Source organism: Oncorhynchus tshawytscha, linkage group LG12, assembly GCF_018296145.1.
Source record: "Oncorhynchus tshawytscha isolate Ot180627B linkage group LG12, Otsh_v2.0, whole genome shotgun sequence".
Classification (NCBI taxonomy): Eukaryota; Metazoa; Chordata; class Actinopteri; order Salmoniformes; family Salmonidae; genus Oncorhynchus; species Oncorhynchus tshawytscha.
Genome location: NC_056440.1, coordinates 67,637,491 through 67,658,749, shown reverse-complemented (window position 1 = coordinate 67,658,749; position 21,259 = coordinate 67,637,491). Strand labels below are relative to the sequence as shown.

The 21,259-nt window shown below is 40.7% G+C and overlaps 1 protein-coding gene and 1 pseudogene across 1 annotated transcript in view; both read left to right on the top strand.

Moving 5' to 3' along the window:
• Positions 1-20,183, top strand: part of LOC112236641 (mucin-5AC-like) — a 29,074-nt gene extending 8,891 nt beyond the window's left edge. Inside the window, exons 9-36 of the mRNA XM_042331114.1 lie at positions 5,216-5,238; positions 9,285-9,579; positions 9,720-9,834; positions 10,260-10,350; positions 10,437-10,543; positions 10,655-10,868; positions 10,970-11,095; positions 11,330-11,447; positions 11,619-11,757; positions 11,953-12,063; positions 12,327-12,396; positions 12,509-12,646; positions 12,746-12,910; positions 13,017-13,111; positions 13,212-13,338; positions 13,540-13,792; positions 13,959-13,991; positions 14,246-14,363; positions 14,549-14,700; positions 14,802-14,940; positions 15,027-15,137; positions 15,278-15,457; positions 15,577-15,816; positions 18,249-18,405; positions 18,587-18,715; positions 18,916-19,063; positions 19,419-19,462; positions 19,557-20,183. Of these exons, the coding sequence (XP_042187048.1) occupies positions 5,216-5,238; positions 9,285-9,579; positions 9,720-9,834; positions 10,260-10,350; positions 10,437-10,543; positions 10,655-10,868; positions 10,970-11,095; positions 11,330-11,447; positions 11,619-11,757; positions 11,953-12,063; positions 12,327-12,396; positions 12,509-12,646; positions 12,746-12,910; positions 13,017-13,111; positions 13,212-13,338; positions 13,540-13,792; positions 13,959-13,991; positions 14,246-14,363; positions 14,549-14,700; positions 14,802-14,940; positions 15,027-15,137; positions 15,278-15,457; positions 15,577-15,816; positions 18,249-18,405; positions 18,587-18,715; positions 18,916-19,063; positions 19,419-19,462; positions 19,557-19,837 (3,919 nt within the window). The 3' untranslated portion in view covers positions 19,838-20,183. The remainder of the gene's footprint in view (positions 1-5,215; positions 5,239-9,284; positions 9,580-9,719; positions 9,835-10,259; positions 10,351-10,436; positions 10,544-10,654; positions 10,869-10,969; positions 11,096-11,329; positions 11,448-11,618; positions 11,758-11,952; positions 12,064-12,326; positions 12,397-12,508; positions 12,647-12,745; positions 12,911-13,016; positions 13,112-13,211; positions 13,339-13,539; positions 13,793-13,958; positions 13,992-14,245; positions 14,364-14,548; positions 14,701-14,801; positions 14,941-15,026; positions 15,138-15,277; positions 15,458-15,576; positions 15,817-18,248; positions 18,406-18,586; positions 18,716-18,915; positions 19,064-19,418; positions 19,463-19,556) is intronic.
• A 169-nt stretch (positions 20,184-20,352) lies between these two features.
• Positions 20,353-21,259, top strand: LOC121847867 (annotated as a pseudogene).

The window sequence follows — 21,259 nt, the reverse complement described above, 5'->3', positions numbered from 1 at the left end:
AAGTTAGTGAAGAAGACATGAGTCTCCATCTTCAGTGATTTTTGCAATTTGTTCCAGTCATTGGCAGTAGAGAATTGGAAGGAATGGCAGCCAAAGGAGAATTTGGCTTTGGGGGTGACCAGTGAAATATGGGTGGGTGCTGCGATGGTGACTAGTGAGCTGAGATAAGGCGAGGCTTTACCTAGCAAAGACTTATAGATGACCTGGAGCCAGTGGGTTTGGTGATGAATTTGAAGCGAGGGCCAGCCAACGAGAGCATACAGGTCGCAGTGGTGGGTAATAAATGGGGCTTTGGTGACAAAACGGATGGCACTGTGATAGACTGCATCCAATTTGCTGAGTAGAGTGTTGGAGGCTATTTTCTAAATGACATCGCCGAAGTCAAGGATCGGTTGGATAGTCTGTTTTACGAGGCTATGTTTGGCAGCATGAGTGAAGGATGCTTTGTTGAGAAATAGGAAGCTGATTCCAGATTTAATTTTGGATTGGAGATGCTTAATGTGAGTCTGGAAGGAGAATTTACAATCTAACCAGACAACTAGATATTTGTAATTGTCCACATATTCTAAGTCAGAACCGTCCAGAGTAGTGATGCTAGACAGGCAGGCAGGTGCGGGAAGCGATTGGTTGAAAAGAATGCATTTAGTTTTGCTTGCATTTAAGAGCAGTTAGAGGCCACGGAAGGAGTGTTGAATGGCATTTTAGCTTTTTTTTAGGTTTGTTAACACAGTGTCCAAAGAAGGGCCAGAAGTATACAGAATGGTGTCGTCTGCGTAGAGGTGGAGCAGAGAATCATCAGCAACAAGAGCGACATCATTGATGTATACAGAGAAAAGAGTCGGCCCGAGAGTTGAACACAGTGTTATCTCCATAGTGCCTGCCAGAGGTCCGGACAACAGGCCCTTCGATTTGACACACTGAACTCTATATGAGAAGAAGTTGGTGAACCAGACGAGGCAGTCATTTGAGAAACCAAGGCTGTTGAGTTTGCCGATGAGAATGCGATGATTGACAGAGTAGAAAGCCACGTCAATAAATACAGCTGCAAAGTATTGTCTTTTATCGATGACAGTTATTATATAATTTAGGACCTTGAGCGTAGCTGAGGTGCACCCATTATCAGCTCGGAAACCAGATTGCATAGCGAAGAAGGTACGTGGGATTCGAAATGGTCGGTGATCTGTTTGTTAACTTGGCTTTCGAAGAAAGCTTAGAAAGGCAGGGTAGGATAGATATAGGTCTGTAACAGTTTGGGTCTAGATTGTCTCCCTCTTTGAAGAGGGGGATGACCGCGGCAGCTTGCCAATCTTTAGGGATCCTAGACGATACGAAAGAGAGGTTTAACAGGCTAGTAATAGGGGTTGCAACAATTGAGGCAGACAATTTTAGAAAGAGAGGGTCCAGATTGTCTAGCCTAGCTGATTTGTAGGGGTCCAGATTTTGCAGCTCTTCAGAACATCAGCTATCTGGATTTGGGTGAAGGAGAAGTGGGGGAGGCTTGGGCAAGTTGCTGTGGGGGGTGCAGAGTTGTTGGCCGGGGAAGGGGTAGCCAGGTGGAAAGCATGGCCAGCCGTAGAAAAATGCTTTTTGAAATTCTCAATTATCGTAGATTTATTGGTGGTGACAGTGTTTCCTAGCCTCAGTGCAGAGGGCAGCTGGGAGGAGGTGCTCTTATTCTCCATGGACTTTACAGTGTCCCAGAACTGTTTGGAGTTTGTGCTACAGGATGCACATTTCTGGATGAAAATTCTAGCCTTTGCTTTCCTAACTGCCTGTGTATATTGGTTCCTAACTTCCCTGAAAAGTTGTATATCGCGGGGGATATTTGATGCTAATGCAGTACCGCACGGGATGTTTTTGTGCTGGCCAAAGGCAGTCAGGTCTGGAGTGAACCAAGGGCTATATCTGTTCCTGTTTTTTTTTTAAATGAATGGGGCATGTTTATTTAAGATGGTGAGGAAAGCACTTTTAAAGAATAACGGCATGAGGTCAATATCCTTCCAGGATATCCGGGCCAGGTCGATTAGAAAGGCCTGCTCGCTGAAGTGTTTAAGGGAGCGTTTGACAGGGATGAGGGGTGGTCGTTTGACCGCATACCCATTACGGACGCAGGCAATGAGGCAGTGATCACTGAGATCCTGGTTGAAGACAGCAGAGGTGTACTATGAGGGTTTGAGGTTATACCTGGTAGGTTCCATGATAATTTGTGTGAGATTGAGGGCATCTATCTTAGATTGTAGGACTGCTGGGGTGTTAAGCATATCCCAGTTTAGGTCACCTAACAGTACAAACTCTGAAGATAAATGGGGGGCAATTAATTCACATATGGTGTCCAGGGCACAGCTGGGGGCAGAGGGCGGTCTGTATGTGGCATGTGTGATTATATAAAACAAACACAGTTTTTTATGCGCTTAAATGATTTCTTTCAAATGATTTTGATAGTGTTTGTCAAACTGCGTGAATAGAAATGGGAAGGTTCCCACCTTAGTTGGAGGGAATTATAAACCTATTTTGCTATTATAACCAGTCCTCTGTTACAGATGACTTATCTTACTGATGTTGTAGCCTCACAACAATCACACAAAAAGTGGATCAATATACTCATTCAAATCAAAACTAATATTGCAGAAAAGAGCACTCTGCCTGCTTTATAGCATGATCATGTTATACTGACTTGTCTACAACTGGCACAAGTGTTGGTGTCAAAAGGGACATTTTGCTGACAGCTTTTGGTTAGTTGAGGCTTCAATGGCTCTTTAAAATGAGAAATACTCTCTACAGTTTCTTGAAACCCCTTATCATAAACAGAATGATGGATAATGGAATAATAGGCCCTTCAATAGACCACCACAGTCAAAGCACTTGACAAACATAAAATCGATTTCAATCAAAGTCAGTGTAGTGCCAATTGCTATCTACAGGACATTACAGATATTTAGAAGATTATGCCTTGAGGTGCCACAGTAGATTAGATATGCATTTAAATTGTAATTAGATCAACAACTGTATTGACTCTGAATCAACATTGAAAGTCCCACCTAAGAAGCTAAACAACATTGTGTGCTCCACACTGGATAGTTAATTATGATGAATTTCTCCCACTCTATTCAACATGTTTTAATATTACACTTACTTTTACATAAAGGTTCCTCTTTCAACCTACCTCAATCTAACCTGTAGTTACACTTAACATTAAGCTGTCACCCATAAATCATCACAGTTGGTTTGAGTTATTCAGAGTGCTCATCAGCTTGCTCTGTATGATATTACTTCTGTATGCTGAATTGAGTTTACTCTCAACCTCAGTCTATTTACCCAGAGCTTGTGTAGTAATGGTTCTATACAAAAAACAAGTGTAGCTATGACGATAGAGCAGCCAAATACACAACCCGGAGCTGCTAAAATCATCAAACATTGTTGAAGTCTTTGGGTAAGGTGGAGCCGCACACAGCCTCTGGCAAGACCTAGGTGGGGATGCGTATGGAAGGCTATTCAGTCAGCGAAGGCTTTGTTAAGAAAGAAACCACTTGGGGTGTAGACACAAGGGCATATGACATAGCCTAGGCAGTGTGAAAGACATTGAAAGGTTGGGCCAATTATCAGGCATAAATCAGTCAATAGCATTTTTGGAAGAGCGCCATAGGTACAGTAGTGAGGTTTGAGCTCTGTATGAATTCCAGACTGACCACTTTGAATATTCCATTGTCAATGTAAAGATGGGTCAGATACAAAAAGTACTAACCTACAAACCTTCAACAGATTCTTCCCTTTAGCAGATGAATGTAGACATGATCATATACAGATATAATCGGCTCTGGTCGGCTCTGTCAGCTCTTTTTTTATCATCCATTGCTGACAGAGCCTGGTCGGCTCTGTCAGCAATGGATGATAAAAAAAAGTTAGATGATTGACTTAATAAAAAAGGCAATTTTTCAACAAATGTTGATCACCTGACGGTACAATATTTAATGTCATGTGTTACATTCATGGCAGGAAAACCACTAAAACCAATCAGGATTTGGCTTGACCGAACTGCCAAAATGAAGGAAACACCAACGTAAAGTGTCTGAATAGGGCGTTGGGCCACCATGAGGCGCTATATAAGCTTCAATGCGCCTCAGCATAAATTCTACAAGTGTCTGGTGGTACTCCATTGGAGGGATGACAAATTCCATAATTTGTGGTTTTGTTGATGACGGTGGAAAACACTGTCTCAGGCTCCAGAATATCCCATAGGTGTTCAATTGTGTTGAGATCTGGTGACTGAAACACACACACAGACCCATACACACAATCTAAACATGATGGAATGTTAATTGCTTAATTAATTCAGAATCCACATCTGTGTGGAAGCCCCTGCTTTCAATTTGCACCCCTCATTTATTCAAGTGATTTGTTTATTTTGGCAGTTACATGTACATCGGTGGTCAAATAAATTATTATCAAAGTAAAATGAAATGTAGAAAGGCATGCCGTTATATCAAACTGGTTTAAATGGGTTTTTAGTCAAATGTGTACTTTCTGGTCGTTTAGCGTGATATTTTATGTGTCGTAAAGAAAAGCCACCTTTTATGTTGAGTCACGTAACATATTGCCGTTTTTAAAATGTATGCTTAAAGTGAGGGTTTGAAGGTGTGTCTAACCTTAACAATAACCATAAGCCTTAAAATGACAACCATCAATTGAACAGGGAACGTTTGACAAAAAAGTAAATCTGTTACATTTTCAAACATGAATTTGGAAAACATAGATACAGTGGGGCAAAAAAGTATTTAGTCAGCCACCAATTGTGCAAGTTCTCCCACTTAAAAAAGATGAGAGAGGCCTGTAATTTTCATCATAGGTACACTTCAACTATGACAGACAAAATGAGAAAAAAAATCCAGAAGATCACATTGTAGGATTTTTTATGAATTTATTTGCAAATTATGGTGGAAAATGCTATGAAACGTAAAAAAATGCTAATAGTTTACTGAAGCTAAGTTAATTTTGCAACAACATGGGCTGTATGTGCTATAAACAAACTAGTTATCCTGTTGAGTTTAAAAACACCCCAAAACTAATAGGTTGATACTGTTGATAGACTTAGTGGCCATATGAGAAAGCTGAAGTGATTAACGTTATAATAGTTGTGAAATAATACTTACAATAGTTGTGCAAAAATTGCACATTAGTGTGTTAAAACAAATGTACAATTTTTATTATTTTTTAACAGGATGCAGTTCCTGGATCAGCTTGGTGAGTCACACTAGCCTATGAATACTAACAATGAATACAATTAGCCTGATGGCTCCTTCAAGCAACAGCAGAGAGACAAATGTTTGCATTTGGACAATGTGTGCTCAAGCTACTGAGCCAATAGAGTGGATGAATGTATTATTAATCCGTTATACATTGGCTGACTTTACGATGGCTGTGGAGATACACCATTTTGTTTGATCAAACCTCACTACTTATTTATTATGAATATATCTGTAATTATACATTAAAATATATATTACATAAAGAAAAAAAAACATGTATTGTGTTTTGGACACCAGGAGGAGTATCTGCTGCTTTTGGGATAATGGGGATCCTAATACAATACCAAATACCAAGAGCTCAAACCACTGGAGTGGACATGATGCCTGAAATAAATAGATATTGAATGAAAGAAGTAAGGCACCTCTCCTTGTAAAAAAGGAAATCACATACAGTGAGGGGAAAAAAGTATTTGATCCCTTGCTGATTTTGTACGTTTGCCCAATGACAAAGAAATGATCAGTCTATAATTTTAATGGTAGGTTTATTTGAACAGTGAGGGACAGAATAACAACAAAAAAATGTCAAAAATTGTATAAATTGATTTGTATTTTAATGAGGGAAATAAGTATTTGACCCCTCTGCAAAACATGACTTAGTACTTGGTGTCAAAACCCTTGTTGGCAATCACAGAGGTCAGACGTTTCTTGTAGTTGGCCACCAGGTTTGCACACATCTCAGGAGAGATTTGGTCCCACTGCTTTTTGCAGATCTTCTCCAAGGCATCAAGGTTGGCAACGTTTAGCAACTCGAACCTTCAGCTCCCCCCACAGATTTTCTATGGGATTAAGGTCTGGAGACTGGTTAGGCCACTCCAGGACCTTAGTTAATGCGATTCTTCTTGAGCCACTCCTTTGTTGCCTTGGCCGTGTGTTTTGAGTCATTGTCATGCTGGAATAGCAATCCACAACCCATTTTCAATGCCCTGGCTGAGGGAAGGAGGTTCTCACCCAAGATTTGACGGTACATGGCCCTGTCCATCGTCCTTTTGATGCGGTGAAGTTGTCCTGTCCCCTAAGCAGAAAAACACCCCCAAAGCATAATGTTTCCACCTTCATGTTTGACGGTGGGGATGGTGTTCTTGGGGTCATAGGCAGCATTCCTCCTCCTCCAAACACGGCGAGTTGAGTTGATGCCAAAGAGCTCCATTTTGGTCTCATCTGACCACAACACTTTCACCCAGTTGTCCTCTGAATCATTCAGATGTTCATTGGCAAACTTCAGATGGGCATGTATATGTGCTTTCTTGAGCAGGTGGACCTTGCGGGAGCTGCAGGATTTCAGTCCTTCACGGCGTAGTGTGTTACTAATTGTTTTCTTGGTGACTACGGTCCTAGCTGCCTTGAGATCATTGACAAGATCCTCCCGTGTAGTTCTGGGCTGATTCCTCACCGTTCTCATGATCATTGCAACTCCACGAGGTGAGATCTTGCATGGAGCCCCAGGCCGAGGGAGATTGATAGTTCTTTTGTGTTTCTTCAATTTGCGAATAATCACACCAACTGTTGTCACCTTCTCACCAAGCTGCTTGGAGATGGTCTTGTAGCCCATTCCAACCTTGTGCAGGTCTACAATCTTGTCCCTGACATCCTTGGAGAGCTCTTTGGTCTTGGCCATGGTGGAGAGATTGGAATCTGATTGATTGATTGCTTCTGTGGACAGGTGTCTTTTATACAGGTAACAAACTGAGATTAGTAGCACTCACTTTAAGAGTGTGCTCCTAATCTCAGCTCGTTACCTGTATAAAAGACACCTGGGAGCCAGAAATCTTTCTGATTGAGAGGGGGTCAAATACTTATTTCCCTCATTAAAATGCAAATCAATTTATAACATTTTTGACATGCGTTTTTCTGGATTTTGTTGTTGTTATTCTGTCTCTCACTGCTCAAATAAACCTACCATTAAAATTATAGACTGATCAGTTCTTTGTCTGTGGGCAAACATACAAAATCAGTGGGGGATCAAACACTTTTAAGTAACTTATCTTGTGCAATATAGATGTATAGATAGGTCTATAATAAAGGACATTATGAACCACCTATGAACCACCTGAGTTTATAATCCCAATGATAGAATACTTAATGAACAGCTAAATCTGTATGTAAATGCTCATGCTTAACGTACTGTTGATGTACTTAAAAACCTCATAAGACAGAACATTGAAGTCTTAAAGTCATCTTAAAGTCATGTTTAACCTTTGGCCCCACCTTTGTTTTAACCTTTAAGGTCCCTCCTCAAATACAGGTGGTTATAAAGACCAGATCCATCCTAAGCACCTCTCTCATATCACCTGTGCAGGACCTGTTCACTACCCACAGGATCACCATGGGGACAACCAAGGATAAACCGATATGGAGGCTGATATGTCTGGTACTACTGATCAGATCAACACAAACAGGTTGGTAGAATATTCATTCATTTGCCTATATCAGAAACTGTTCTGATTATAATTATAATACAATTATTCTACATTTTTAAAGTCTGACAAATCTGTAAAATCTACATATTATTTCATAAATCAGACTAATTGTTAATTACAAATAGTAAATATTCAAGACAATACCAAATGATTATGATGATTGACACTCAGCAGGTCGATAGGTTTTAAAAGCTGTAACCATAAGTTTAGTATGATTAGGTCACTTTCAGTTTTGATAACATATATATTTTGTGTAAAATCTCATTATGTAAAAAAAATAATGTATTAGCTACTCAGAAATGTACTAACACACAGAACATAAATTAAATGTATTACAAAAGCATTTTGAAGAATTCGACAGTAGGCATACAGTAGCAGTTGTTACGCAATCAGTAATAACGGTTCTCCTGTTTTCTACTTTAGGGCAGCAAACACATTTACTACGATCATATGATTACATTATTCATCCTATTTCTGTTCCTTATACACATTTGTTTATGAGATTGTTTCCATTTAAATTTGAAAATGTTACACATTTGTGGTGAAAAATAGGTAACTTTGTATCATTATCATTAGTGATTGTTATCATGAGTGGTTGTAGCATAGTTTATAGTGTTATAAATATATAAAGCACTCCCCACACTGGGAGCGAGTTAATACTTTTCAAACCAAATTTAGATCGGGAACAAAAAAAAAGAACAGAATACAGTCAAAAACGTATGCATATCGTTCAAATAATAGTTGTGGTAAGTATGTCTGATATTATTCAAATAGTACTGACAGGAAGAATTTGATGCCTAAATATGTAAAATAGGAACTGAACTGTAATCGGAATTCAATGTGTTTGGTTAAGACAGCAGATGACACTTGATTAAGGAATCTTCAGGCCTGTTGCATGTGTCAGCCAGGGCTGAGCATTTCATAAGATTTTACCCCACCTACGCAATTCATAGAACATCAAAGTAGTTCAGGCACAGAAGACCATAAAACATTGATTTTACAATTGTTATCCCCTTGCAGCTGTTTGACTCAATTGTCAAGTGAAATGAAGCGCCACAATAACCATGCAGCTTTTGGTAAAGTAGGGGCTCGATTCAATCCCTATTGCCGTACTTGAAATGTGAAGGTCATTTCCGATTGAGCCGACATATGCAGCGTTTACCATGAACACAAACTCTGCGAACGCAAGAACAGTCCCTTTAAAATTCAATTGCATGATAGCGCTGAACTTTGGCAATGCGGTTTGAATTGAGCCTTAGGTTCGCGGTAAATATTGAATGGGTCACATCATGCCTCAAATGTTCCTTGGTCTGGACATACTGCTGTGTAAATCAAATAGACTTCTAAAAGCGCAGTGCGACAATCTATATCTGCAATGATTGAATTCCATCCGTAATGTACATATAATATTGTAAAATACTCATGAATTGCTTTTATTTCAGTGAGCCCCACCACAAGTGTAACAATCATCCCGACTATGATCACGACTATACCCACACTTTCAGGTAAATGACTGACAGAATGCACACCAAATAATTGACTGGGTATCCATCAATACGCTAAGATGGAACTGACATTTGTATTCCTTGTCTCTCAGGAGTGAATGCTTCACACAATGACCAGGTCTGCAGCACATGGGGTAACTATCACTTCAAGACCTTCGACGGGTACTTTTTCCAGCTCCCCTCTACCTGCAACCATGTTGTGACCTCACTGTGTAAGAGCAGCTATGAGGCTTTCAACATCCAGATGAGGCGGCAGGTGGTGGACAACCAGCCCACCATTAGCAAGATCACCATGAAGCTGGATGGTGTAGTGGTGGAGCTATCCAAGGGTGTTGTTGTGGTCAATGGGCAGACGTGAGTTTCACTGTCATTTGACTTATACGCCATTCTGCAAGCACCTCTCTTGAGGATTTTGTATGCTACATTCTGGAGTTTAATAAAAATTATAATCATAATGTATAGGATGACCTTTAAGTATCTTCTTCCTCCTGAAGGGTGACCCTGCCGTTCAGCTTGTCTGGAGTCAGCATCATGAAGACTACTTCCAATGTGAAGGTCGTAGCCAAACTGGGGCTGGTTGCCGTCTGGAACAAGGATGATTCCCTAATGGTAAAATACCTGCTTTTATAATTTTCTAATCTTCAATGGTTGATTAGTTAACCACGTTAAATTTGTCTTTAGATTAAAAGCATAGCATCTTTCCCATTTGGCAATGACCAGCAGTTGATTGTGAGTGAAAGACACCTATTTTTGGCTGCACTTTGTCTCATGTTGGTTGAACCACTGTCTACTCCCCTCCTAAAATGTTAACATTGAAAGGATCTGTGAAGATGTACACCCTATACACACAGAGGCTCATACTCCAATGTTTATTTGATGAAGTGTTTGCAAATATTTGTACATTTGAATGAGATTTTCTTTCTAATCAAAATAAAGTTTGGTAACGTGGAGGATAGCCAAGACTGAACATGTGAATAGTGCTGAAAAGGATGAGATTTTGTTGAGTAAACACATTGTGTCTGGTCATTCTACAGATTGAAATGAACGATAAGTACAGAAACCAGACCTGCGGACTCTGTGGTGACTTCAATGAAGTCCAAACATACAACGAATTCATCATCAATGGTAAAATAATTTCTGAAACTACCAAAACTATTGAAATGTAACTGTATTAGTGGAAAAGCTAATTGTCAATGTTTGTGTTGTTGCAGGTGGGAAACTCTCTAGCTCTGACTATGGAAACCTCTGGAAACTGGATGGTCCTTTGGAAGTCTGTGAGGAGCCTACACTAACTTCTGAGGAGAGTTGTGGAGATGAGGTATTACAATTCAAACCACAGAAGAAGAATACAAAAACAATATTAATAGAAGTTATGATACATCAAATGTTTTCTATATGGGAACCTTTTATGGTTTGTCTCTATTTGTAGGAATTTTGTCAGCAGCTATTCTCCAGTGCAGCTTTCAGTAGCTGCACTAATTATTTGGACATGGACGCCTTCATCAAGACCTGCCTTGCAGACCTGTGCCACTGTGATAACAGCACCAACTCCTTCTGCCTGTGCAACACTATCTCAGAGTACTCCCGTCAGTGTGTTCATGCAGGGGGGAAGCCCCAACAATGGAGGACTGAACAGTTCTGCTGTAAGCATGCAGATACTCTTCAACATGGCCACCAAACACTTAATGATCATGTTCACAATCTATTTTAAGGAATCTGTTAATCACAATGTTTATTTTCTCAGATAAGACATGCCCCGACAACATGGAGTACCAGGAGTGTGGAAGCCCCTGTGTTGACACCTGCTCCAACCCAGAGGCCAGACAATTGTGTGAAGACCACTGTACAGGCGGCTGCTTCTGTCCTCTAGGTAACACATAGGTTCAACTCTGTTGTACAAGTTAACCTTAAGCACATCGTGAAAATACCACACTTTTACCCATTCTGCCTTTTATGTCAATGTGTGCAAAGTCTTTGATAATGATATAAATAAATATTTGATGTTTCTCACAGTTACTTCCTGGAGTCAATGAAGTTCTCTGTGTAAAGAACACATTATAATAACTTAAATCTACTGAATTCTGCCTGATCTCTCACCAAATAGGTACTGTTTTTGATGACGTCAACAACAGTGGCTGTATTCCAGTGAGAGAATGCCTCTGTGTCCACAATAGACAAGTATACAAATCTGGAGAATCTTACACCAGCAACTGTAAAGAATGGTAGGCCACGTACATTATCTGATTTAAACATCACATATCCCATGCCTCATTTTCATGAATCATGCCAACATCTACAGTGTGATTATCAAAACAATATCCACGTAAATATTTCTAAAATACTGTATGAATGCAGTTGTGAGATGAGTATACATGTATAAATGTTCCCTTTAGCACCTGTGCTGGTGGTCAGTGGGCCTGTACAGACAAGGACTGTCCTGGGACCTGCTCTGTGGAGGGAGGATCCCACATCAACACCTATGATGGGAAAGCCTACACCTTCCATGGGGACTGCTCTTACATTCTGACCAAGGTCAGTGCATGTGGTGCAGCATAGCAAAGCAATAGAAGCAAGAAGAAACTCTTGATAAGTTTTCAGTGCAAACTAAGGTGAAAGGGTGAGGTAAAATAGCTTTTCCTCAAGCCATATGTTTATGTAGAAATAGGTTCAAACGAGTCACTATCGTTACATATTTCTGCCTTCAAACTCGTGCTTGATTTCTTCCAGCAATGCAATGGAACTGAATTCACCGTGCTGGGAGACCTTGTGAAGTGTGGGTTGACTAACACTGAGACGTGTATGAGGGCTGTTACCCTTGCCCTCTCCAGCAGATCCACCGTAAGGCAACTCTCCAAATATGTTTCAGAGCAAATAATACAGGGACCTGTCAACTCATTTTCAAACAAAAACACTTCTTTAGGATAATCATACTGGTTTGCAAATAAATGTCCCTCAAATGTTTTGTCTTAACACACAATAACCTTATTTAAAATTGCCCTGATTTGGCAAATATTGCTGTACTGTTTGCAATCTTATAAAGTGCTTATGTATGGGAAACAAATGAGAATTTAATCAAATATATGATCTTCTCTAATTCACAGGTGATCCGAGTCCAGTCATGTGGAAGTGTTTTTGTAAATCAGATTCTTTCTCAGGTCCCACTCTATACAGGTGAGATAATCCAAATTCAACTGTAGTGTGGATCAGTGTATAAACACCATATCATTTATATTCACTAGATGAAGCATTGATGGTTTCCCTCTATTTATTTCATGTATTGCAGCTGAAGTGACCATCTTCAAGCCCTCCTCATTCTACATTGTTATCCAGACAACTCTTGGAGTTCAACTTCAGATCCAGCTTTCACCAGTTATGCAGATCTACATAACTGCCATCTCATCCTACAAAGGAACAACCTGTGGTATGCTTCAGATTCATCCACCAGTTTCATACCTTTTTCTTCAGTATCTCTATTCATAAAAATCTAATACATCATACGGTTTCAATTATTTTCCCACAGGCCTTTGCGGAAACTACAATAATGTTCAGGCAGATGATTTCAGAGTCATCAGTGGATTGGTGGAGGGCACAGCTGTAGCTTTTGCCAACACATGGAAGACCATGTCTAGCTGCCCTGATGTCAAGACTAGCTTTGAAAACCCCTGCAGTTTGAGCATTGAAAATGGTACATATTTATTAAGCCTACAGATTAATCACTTGTCGAATGATTATAACAAATTTATATGAGATAGTATATGCGTATGTTGAAATTATGACTGTCTTTTTCACAGAGAAATATGCCCAGCACTGGTGTTCCATGTTATCAGATCCTAAAGGAGTGTTCTCGCCTTGCCATTCTGAAATAAGACCTGACACCTACAAAACCGTAAGTTAGTTAAGAAGGATACAATCACAAAGTAATACCATTAAACTCTTATGTGATGAGGTTTTAGTCCTGAAACACTTTGACTCTTTTTTTCCAACAGAATTGCATGTATGACAGCTGTAACTGTGAGAAAAGTGAGGACTGCATGTGTGCTGCCGTCTCCTCTTATGTCCACGCTTGTGCTGCCGAGGGTATCCAGCTCACTGGCTGGAGAGACACTATCTGCAGTGAGTAGACAATGCGGCATCAATGTGTCATTTTAATGAGTGCTGCAAATTGATTAGAATAGAATGATTTACTGAAACAACAACTGTAGGGTTGAGTTACTAAATACAAATAACCTGAGGAAATAACTGCACAAATACAAAGATATAAGGAAAACAAAAATGGTCTTGCTAATACTAATCATATCTAATGACTTTTCTCAGATACATTTGCCACTTGCCCCAGTCAAACAGTTTATACCTACAACATGACCAGCTGTGGACGCACCTGCCGCTCCCTGAGCATGACAGACCAATCTTGCCAGGTGGAGTTTGTTCCAGTGGACGGATGTGGCTGTGCAGAGGGCACCTACATGGACGAGGCTGGCCAGTGTGTTGCCCCCACCAACTGTCCCTGCTATGACAAGGGCTCGGTGGTCCCTGCAGGAGAGACTATCAGCAGAGACGGTGCCACCTGGTAAGCACCTCCCTCATACGTATAAAGCTAGGAGACCAAAATAAATACAAGTACTAATGAAACTTGATGGATATATTCAAAGCTGTGAATTAAATTATGTCATAATGATATTTGCTGTTAATTTGATTATCTAACTATAACTATTAATACTGTAACTATTTAACAGCACTTGCAGACAAGGGACACTGAGTTGCACTGGGGAAGCAAGACTAGTTAGTAAGTTTTATGTTCTTTGCTTCCAATGTAGTAGCTATTTATAAAATATATGGCTCGATATTATGTAACCCTTTACATGCATCCTTCACAAAACAGGTACATATGAAATGAACCAAGAGAATTCAAGCAATCCATTTAAGACAATGTGATTAATTATGATGTATGTGGATATTTCTGGATATATGACAATTATATTCTTCTTGTTTGAGAATTGAAAATCATTTTTTAAAACTTGTATTCTCATATATCCCCAGTATGCACACTGCCAATGGTTTTCTTCAACTGCTCAACTGCACCTCCAGGAGCGTCAGGTTCAGAGTGTCAAAAGAGCTGCAAAACTCTGGACATGACCTGTGTGAGTCCCTCATTCACTCTAAATTGGATTGTCAAACACTGTCACTACTATACAGATTCGTGTTGAATGAACAAAAACCCTGGAAAATCAAAATGATGTCAAATAGACCCCTCCCCCCCGCGCACAAAATCTCTTTCATTTGCCATGACTTATTTATGTACTTTTTTTTTGTTAAATCCCTTTAGATCAGCACAGAGTGCACATCAGGTTGTATGTGCCCCAACGGACTGGTGTCTGATGGAAATGGAGACTGCATCAAGGAGGAACTTTGTCCTTGTGCTCACAATGGAGCTACTTACCAAGCTGGAGAGACCCTTAAGGTTGACTGCAATACATGGTATGCCTGTTTTGTGTCTTACATCTCATGGGGGAGAAAACATAAAGAACACAGACTTACAAATAATGAAAAACCTGACATTATGTGTGTGTTGTTCACAGTACTTGCAAGGACAGACAATGGCAGTGTACCACAAATCTCTGTGATGGAGTTTGTGCAATCTATGGAGAGGGTCACTATATCACTTTTGATGAGAAAAGGTTCAACTTTAATGGAAACTGTGAATACACTCTCATTCAGGTTTGTGTCTCTTTATTTGGTAGAATTGTATCAGCATTGAAAAGTGTGCATTTGAACCATATTAATAATATTTTTCATTCTTACAGGACTACTGTGGCAATACAAATGGCACTGGCAGCTTCAGAGTCCTCACTGAGAACGTTCCTTGTGGAACTAAAGGCACCACCTGCTCCAAGACCATCAAGCTCTTCCTGGGGGTAATGAGCAACTTGACTTCACACAATACTGTACATTCCATCCCTCGTGTAAAGAACAATTAACAAATCATCAACCAAACATCAGGTTGAGATCCGATTTCAGACCAAGTTATGTATGAAAACATATTTCTCTTCTTCAGACCAGTGAGCTCATACTGGCAGATGGGAACGCTCAAGTTGTCAGGAGTACTCCAGAAGAGCAGTTTCCTAAACAGATCAGCCTTCTGGGGAATTATCTGGTCATTGAAGTCAAAAGTGGTCTAATCCTCATGTGGGACAAGAAGACCAGTCTCTTTATCAAGCTTAGCCCACAATACCAGGTACATTAAGATACTCTGATGAAGAAATGAATTCAGTATTCAGTCAAAACTGATATTACCAAGACTTTTGTAGAACCCTGCCAAATCAGTCATTTTAATTCATGATCTATTTTCTTCAGGGGCTGGTGTGTGGTCTGTGTGGAAACTATGATGGCAACACAAACAATGACTTCACCACTAGAGCCCAAGCGACTGTTGTTGATCCGGTGGAATTTGGAAACAGCTGGAAAGTTTCATCAAGCTGTCCAAGTGTATCCGCTGTAGTGCACCCATGTGCCTCCAACCCGTACAGAGCGTCTTGGGCCCAGAAACAGTGCAGCATCATTAACAGTGATGTTTTCACAGCCTGCCAGAACCAGGTATGGATATATTCAACTAGGATATATTAGTAGTGTGGTGGCTTATTTCTGCTTTACCAAATGAGGATAGTTACAAACTTCACATACCAGTCAGATTTATGCTTAAACTACATTTTTAATAATAATAAGCTTTGCAATAGCATTTGACCTTCCATGATGCACTATCTCTAATGAACCATTGAAAGTGACTACAGAAAAGTACAAAGATCTTTTATAGCCAAGATAAACCCCTCTCAAATTACATGACGAACCACAGATCTTACAAACAGTTCACAAAGAAAGACTTTTACTTGAGAGAGAGAGGATTATCCCATAGCCAGATAGCATTCGCTATAAATTATCGTTCAGTTTGGTCCCTAAGACGAGGTTCTAATCTCGTTCCTGGTACTTCATAGCACAGACCCATTACCTCATCCAATGGCATAACTCAATTGTCAACTCTAGATACACCCATCTCAAGTAAATCCCCTCTTGACCCCTCTCCTGGACAAACTCACTGAGGGGAGTGACTTGCGCACAGACAAGTAATTGGTTCCCCCTTAATCACGCCATCCCTTCACATGGTTTAACAGATACATTCACATATGAAGACAATGTTCCATCCTGTCCTCTTCCCTTTCTGATATTCTGCATAGCACCAGGGATATGTGAAAGACAAGTCTGACCTCTCCCCTCTCTGGGCCCCAAGTGACTGAGCCCCAGCTGAGGGAAGAAATGCAACTGCCAACACTAGAGTCTATTAGAAATACATTATAATAAAATGTATATCCCATAAGAATATTATGCAGATATCAGATCAAATTTATTTATATAGCCCTTCGTACATCAGCTGATATCTCAAAGTGCTGTACAGAAACCCAGCCTAAAACCCCAAACAGCAAGCAATGCAGGTGTAGAAGCACGATGGCTAGGAAAAACTCCCTAGAAAGGCCAAAACCTAGGAAGAAACTTAGAGAGGAACCAGGCTATGTGGGGTGGCCAGTCCTCTTCTGGCTATGCCGGGTGGAGATTATAACAGAACATGGCCAAGATGTTCAAATGTTCATAAATGACCAGCATGGTCAAATAATAATAATCACAGGCAGAACAGTTGAAACTGGAGCAGCAGCACGGCCAGGTGGACTGGGGACAGCAAGGAGTCATCATGCCAGGTAGTCCTAAGGCATGGTCCTAGGGCTCAGGTCCTCCGAGAGAGAGAAAGAAAGAGAGAAAGAGAGAATTAGAGAGAGCATACTTAAATTCACACAGGACACCGGATAGGACAGGAGAAGTACTCCAGATATAACAAACTGACCCTAGCCCCTCGACAGATAAACTACTGCAGCATAAATACTGGAGGCTGAGACAGAAGGGGTCAGAAGACACTGTGGCCCCATCCGATGACACCCTCGGACAGGGCCAAACAGGAAGGATATAACCCCACCCACTTTGCCAAAGCACAGCCCCCACACCACTAGAGGGATATCTTCAACCAGCAATTTACCATCCTGAGACAAGGCCGAGTATAGGCCACAAAGATCTCCGCCACAGCACAACCCAGGGGGGGGGGGGCGCCAACCCAGACAGGAAGATCACATCAGTGATTCAACCCACTCAAGTGAAGCACCCCTCCCAGGGACGGTATGAAAGAGCCCTAGTAAGCCAGTGACTCAGCCCCTGTAATAGGGTTAGAGGCAGAGAATCCCAGTGGAAATAGGGGAACCGGCCAGGCAGAGACAGCAAGGGCGGTCCGTTGCTCCAGAGCCTTTCCGTTCACCTTCACACTCCTGGGCCAGACTACACTCAATCATATGACCCACAGAAGAGATGAGTCTTCAGTAAAGACTTAAAGTTGAGATTGAGATTCAACAGAAGATCTCTTTGTTTCTTGGGACCTAGAACAAGCATCTCTGTTTTGTCTGAGTTTAAAAGTAGAAAGTTTGCAGCCATCCACTTCCTTATGTCTGAAATACATGCTTCTAGCGAGGGCAATTTTGGGGCTTCACCATGTTTCATTGAAATGTACAGCTGTTTCTTCATCCGCATAGCAGTGAAAGTTAACATTATGTTTTCAAATGACATCCCCAAGAGGTAAAATATATAGTGAAAACAATAGTGGTCCTAAAACGGAACCTTGAGGAATACCGACATTTACAGTTGATTTGTCAGTGGACAAACCATTCACAGAGACAAACTGATATCTTTCCGACAGATAAACCAGGCCAGAACTTGTCCGTGTAGACCAATTTGGGTTTCCAATCTCTCCAAAAGAATGTGGTGATCGATGGTGGATAGCAGCCTGTAATATGACATCTTAATTACTTATGTTCCCCAACTACTTCTGATTCATCCACCACACTAGTAAGATATGTAGATTTGTGTTTTGTGGACAAAGAAATGTACTTCACCATGCAACTTCTGTATATCTTACAACACTTTGCTGTGCTTTTAAGGTGGACCCCTCTCCTTACTATGATGCTTGTGTGAGAGACTCATGTGCTTGTGACAGTGGTGGAGACTGTGAGTGCTTCTGTACTGCAGTGGCAGCTTATGCAAAGGCCTGTAATGAAGCTGGAGCATGCGTAGCCTGGAGAACCCCTCGAATTTGCCGTAAGTTTCTTCACAATCAACAGTGAATGTGATTTTCGAACTACATTAAGGCGCTTGTCAATTCAATACTGGACCAGGTTGACACATTATCATATAGGAGAGTTGATCATGGAAAGGCATCATTATTCTAGTTCAAATAATGACAACTTTTTTCCCACCATATTTTGTCCACCACAAACAGCACTGTTCTGTGATTACTACAACCCTACTGGAGAATGTGAGTGGCACTACAAGGCATGTGGAGCTCAGTGTATGAAGACCTGCAGAAACCCTTCCGGAGACTGTTCTAGTTTAATTCCAGCATTGGAAGGTAGGGATATGACCGTCTAACTCATATTTTGTCTCATTTTGGATATTATTTCTGAATAACAATTGTAATTGAAACTGACTCCAACAATTGTTATACATCTACATGCTGTGTGTCTGAGCAGCCTCAGGCTACATTTACACTGACTACTGTTATCCATAACAAGACCTTTTGTAACCTCTTGGCTATTGTGCTTATTATAGGCTGCTATCCTAACTGTCCTGCGACACAACCTTACTTCAATGAGGAGACAATGAAGTGTGTGGAGAGGGAACAATGTGGCTGTTATGACTATGAAGGAAACCAGTACACCAATGGACAGAATCTTCCGGCACAAAATTGTGAAACATGGTATGTTTGAATAATTCAGTTCACAGTACGTGTACTATTTCAGAGCATATTCTGAATGTTACAACTGTGAAAGTATTATGTTTTCTGTATTGCATTAATTTTAGAAGAGGTTGGGTAGGGGTTTGTCTAAGAGGGGAAGGTCATATGCTAGTTTTTCCATAGTGATGCCAATTATGGCTATATGGCAATCTCAAAACGTGCCCTGCTCCACAACCATTTCACAACTTACAGTACTGTATTACCAAGCCCTTACTAGTTTAATCTCTATAATGGTATTTTGAACAAAACATTTATATCTTATTCATTTGAAACTGGGAATAATTCAAAATGTTTACAATCTTTTCTTCTTTTAAAGCACCTGCACAATGACTGGAGTGAGCTGTAGTTATGATGTAAATGGTAAGGATGACATCCCCAAATAAAAGTAACATATTTAGCAATAACCAAAGCAACATTGATTAAATCTAATTGTAAAATACTTTCCCCCCTGCAGATTGTACATGCTTGCATAATGGTAAACAACACCCATATGGAGAAACCCTCTACAATACAACAGATGGGATTGGTAACTGCATAGTTGCTGTTTGTGCCTCGAACGGAACCATTACCAGGAACATTTCGCCTTGTAAAGTGACCACAACTCCAGTACCAACCACAACATCCCCTCTGACCACAACAACTGTCCATGCAACTACAACACAGACCTCTACAACAACACTAAAGCCCACAACTGTCTTCCACTTCTCAACACCTGGTAAGCAGAGAAGCTCTTGAATGATTCAAGTGCAGCCCAATTTTTGCTAACTACCATACTGATAAATGGAAATCTTGATGGAAATTAATAGCAATTTGTATTTAAGATGGTAGTAGAGGTCTTCTCGGGTCCAAACAGTTGGACCCGGAACTGAACGGACCCAAGGACAATCAGACCTGGACCTGAACGGACACGATCATTTAAAATAAAGTGGGACCTGGAGCCGAACAGACCCGAGAACAATCAGACCCAAACACTAGACCTAGACCCGGCCCATAGCCTAATGGGTCCAGGTCTAGACCAGACCTGATTGGACCCAAGTGACAAACTAATTATATTTATCAGCCAAGATGCTCCTCTGGTTAATTAATAGGTCATTATATTTTGCCTAGGCCTTCTATAAGTCAATAAATGTACCATATTAGCGTAAAATAAATATGGTACCGGCTATGCAGAGCTGTGGTCGGGTCCATTCAGGTCCACTCAAGTCAATCACCTGTAATTACATAGACCCAAGACCCGATGACAATCAAACATGACTCGACCCGGACCCGAAGGAATAGTTAGAAATTTGGACCCGTACCAGCCTGGGCCCCTAGTGGGGTCTCGGGTATTCGGGTTCGGGCGAACCCTAGGTGGTAGTGATGAGTTTAATTCATATTGACGATATGTTCAAATTGAATATGGATGGTAAGTATTGTAAATACGAGCTATTTGGTAAATTCAAATGTTATTTTTCTGGACTAGTTAACAAAATATATATATTTTTCAAAAACAGAACCAACATCTACTTGGTCATCCACAACAATGGAGACAACACCTGAAATCACTATTGGCACCATAACTTCATCATTAAATCCTTCAACTACAACATCTGGAGCAAGTACAGTCACAATTCCCAACCCGACAACTGTAACTACAACAACTATGGTACCCTCGACCACAGCTACGTCGACCACAGCTGAAACTTCAACTATGGAAGAAACCACAACTAAGACCATCACATCTACAAAGCCACCTAAAGTAGTCACCACTGGTACCAGAACAACGACATCACATGTCACCACCAAACCTTCAGTGACTTTGATTGAGTCAATTACAAAAACACTACCTTACTTTACAGGTACAATGTGGCCTTTAACATCAACAACACAGCCCTCAACAACAACAGAATCAGTCATCACAGGTGGAATATTGACAACAGAGCCGACCTCCCAGATTACCAATACAACTACATCTGGGATATTCACACACAACACAGTATCATCATCTACAACTGTAAATGTTGAAGCCTCTACCTCAACATCCCAGCCATCAACTTCAACTTACACTACAAAGGCACCCACAACAAATGCAGAGGTAACTACATATACTACTACTGAAAGATCTACACAGCCGCCTAAAATTGTCACCTCCGGCCCAACAACCACTTCCACCACTGT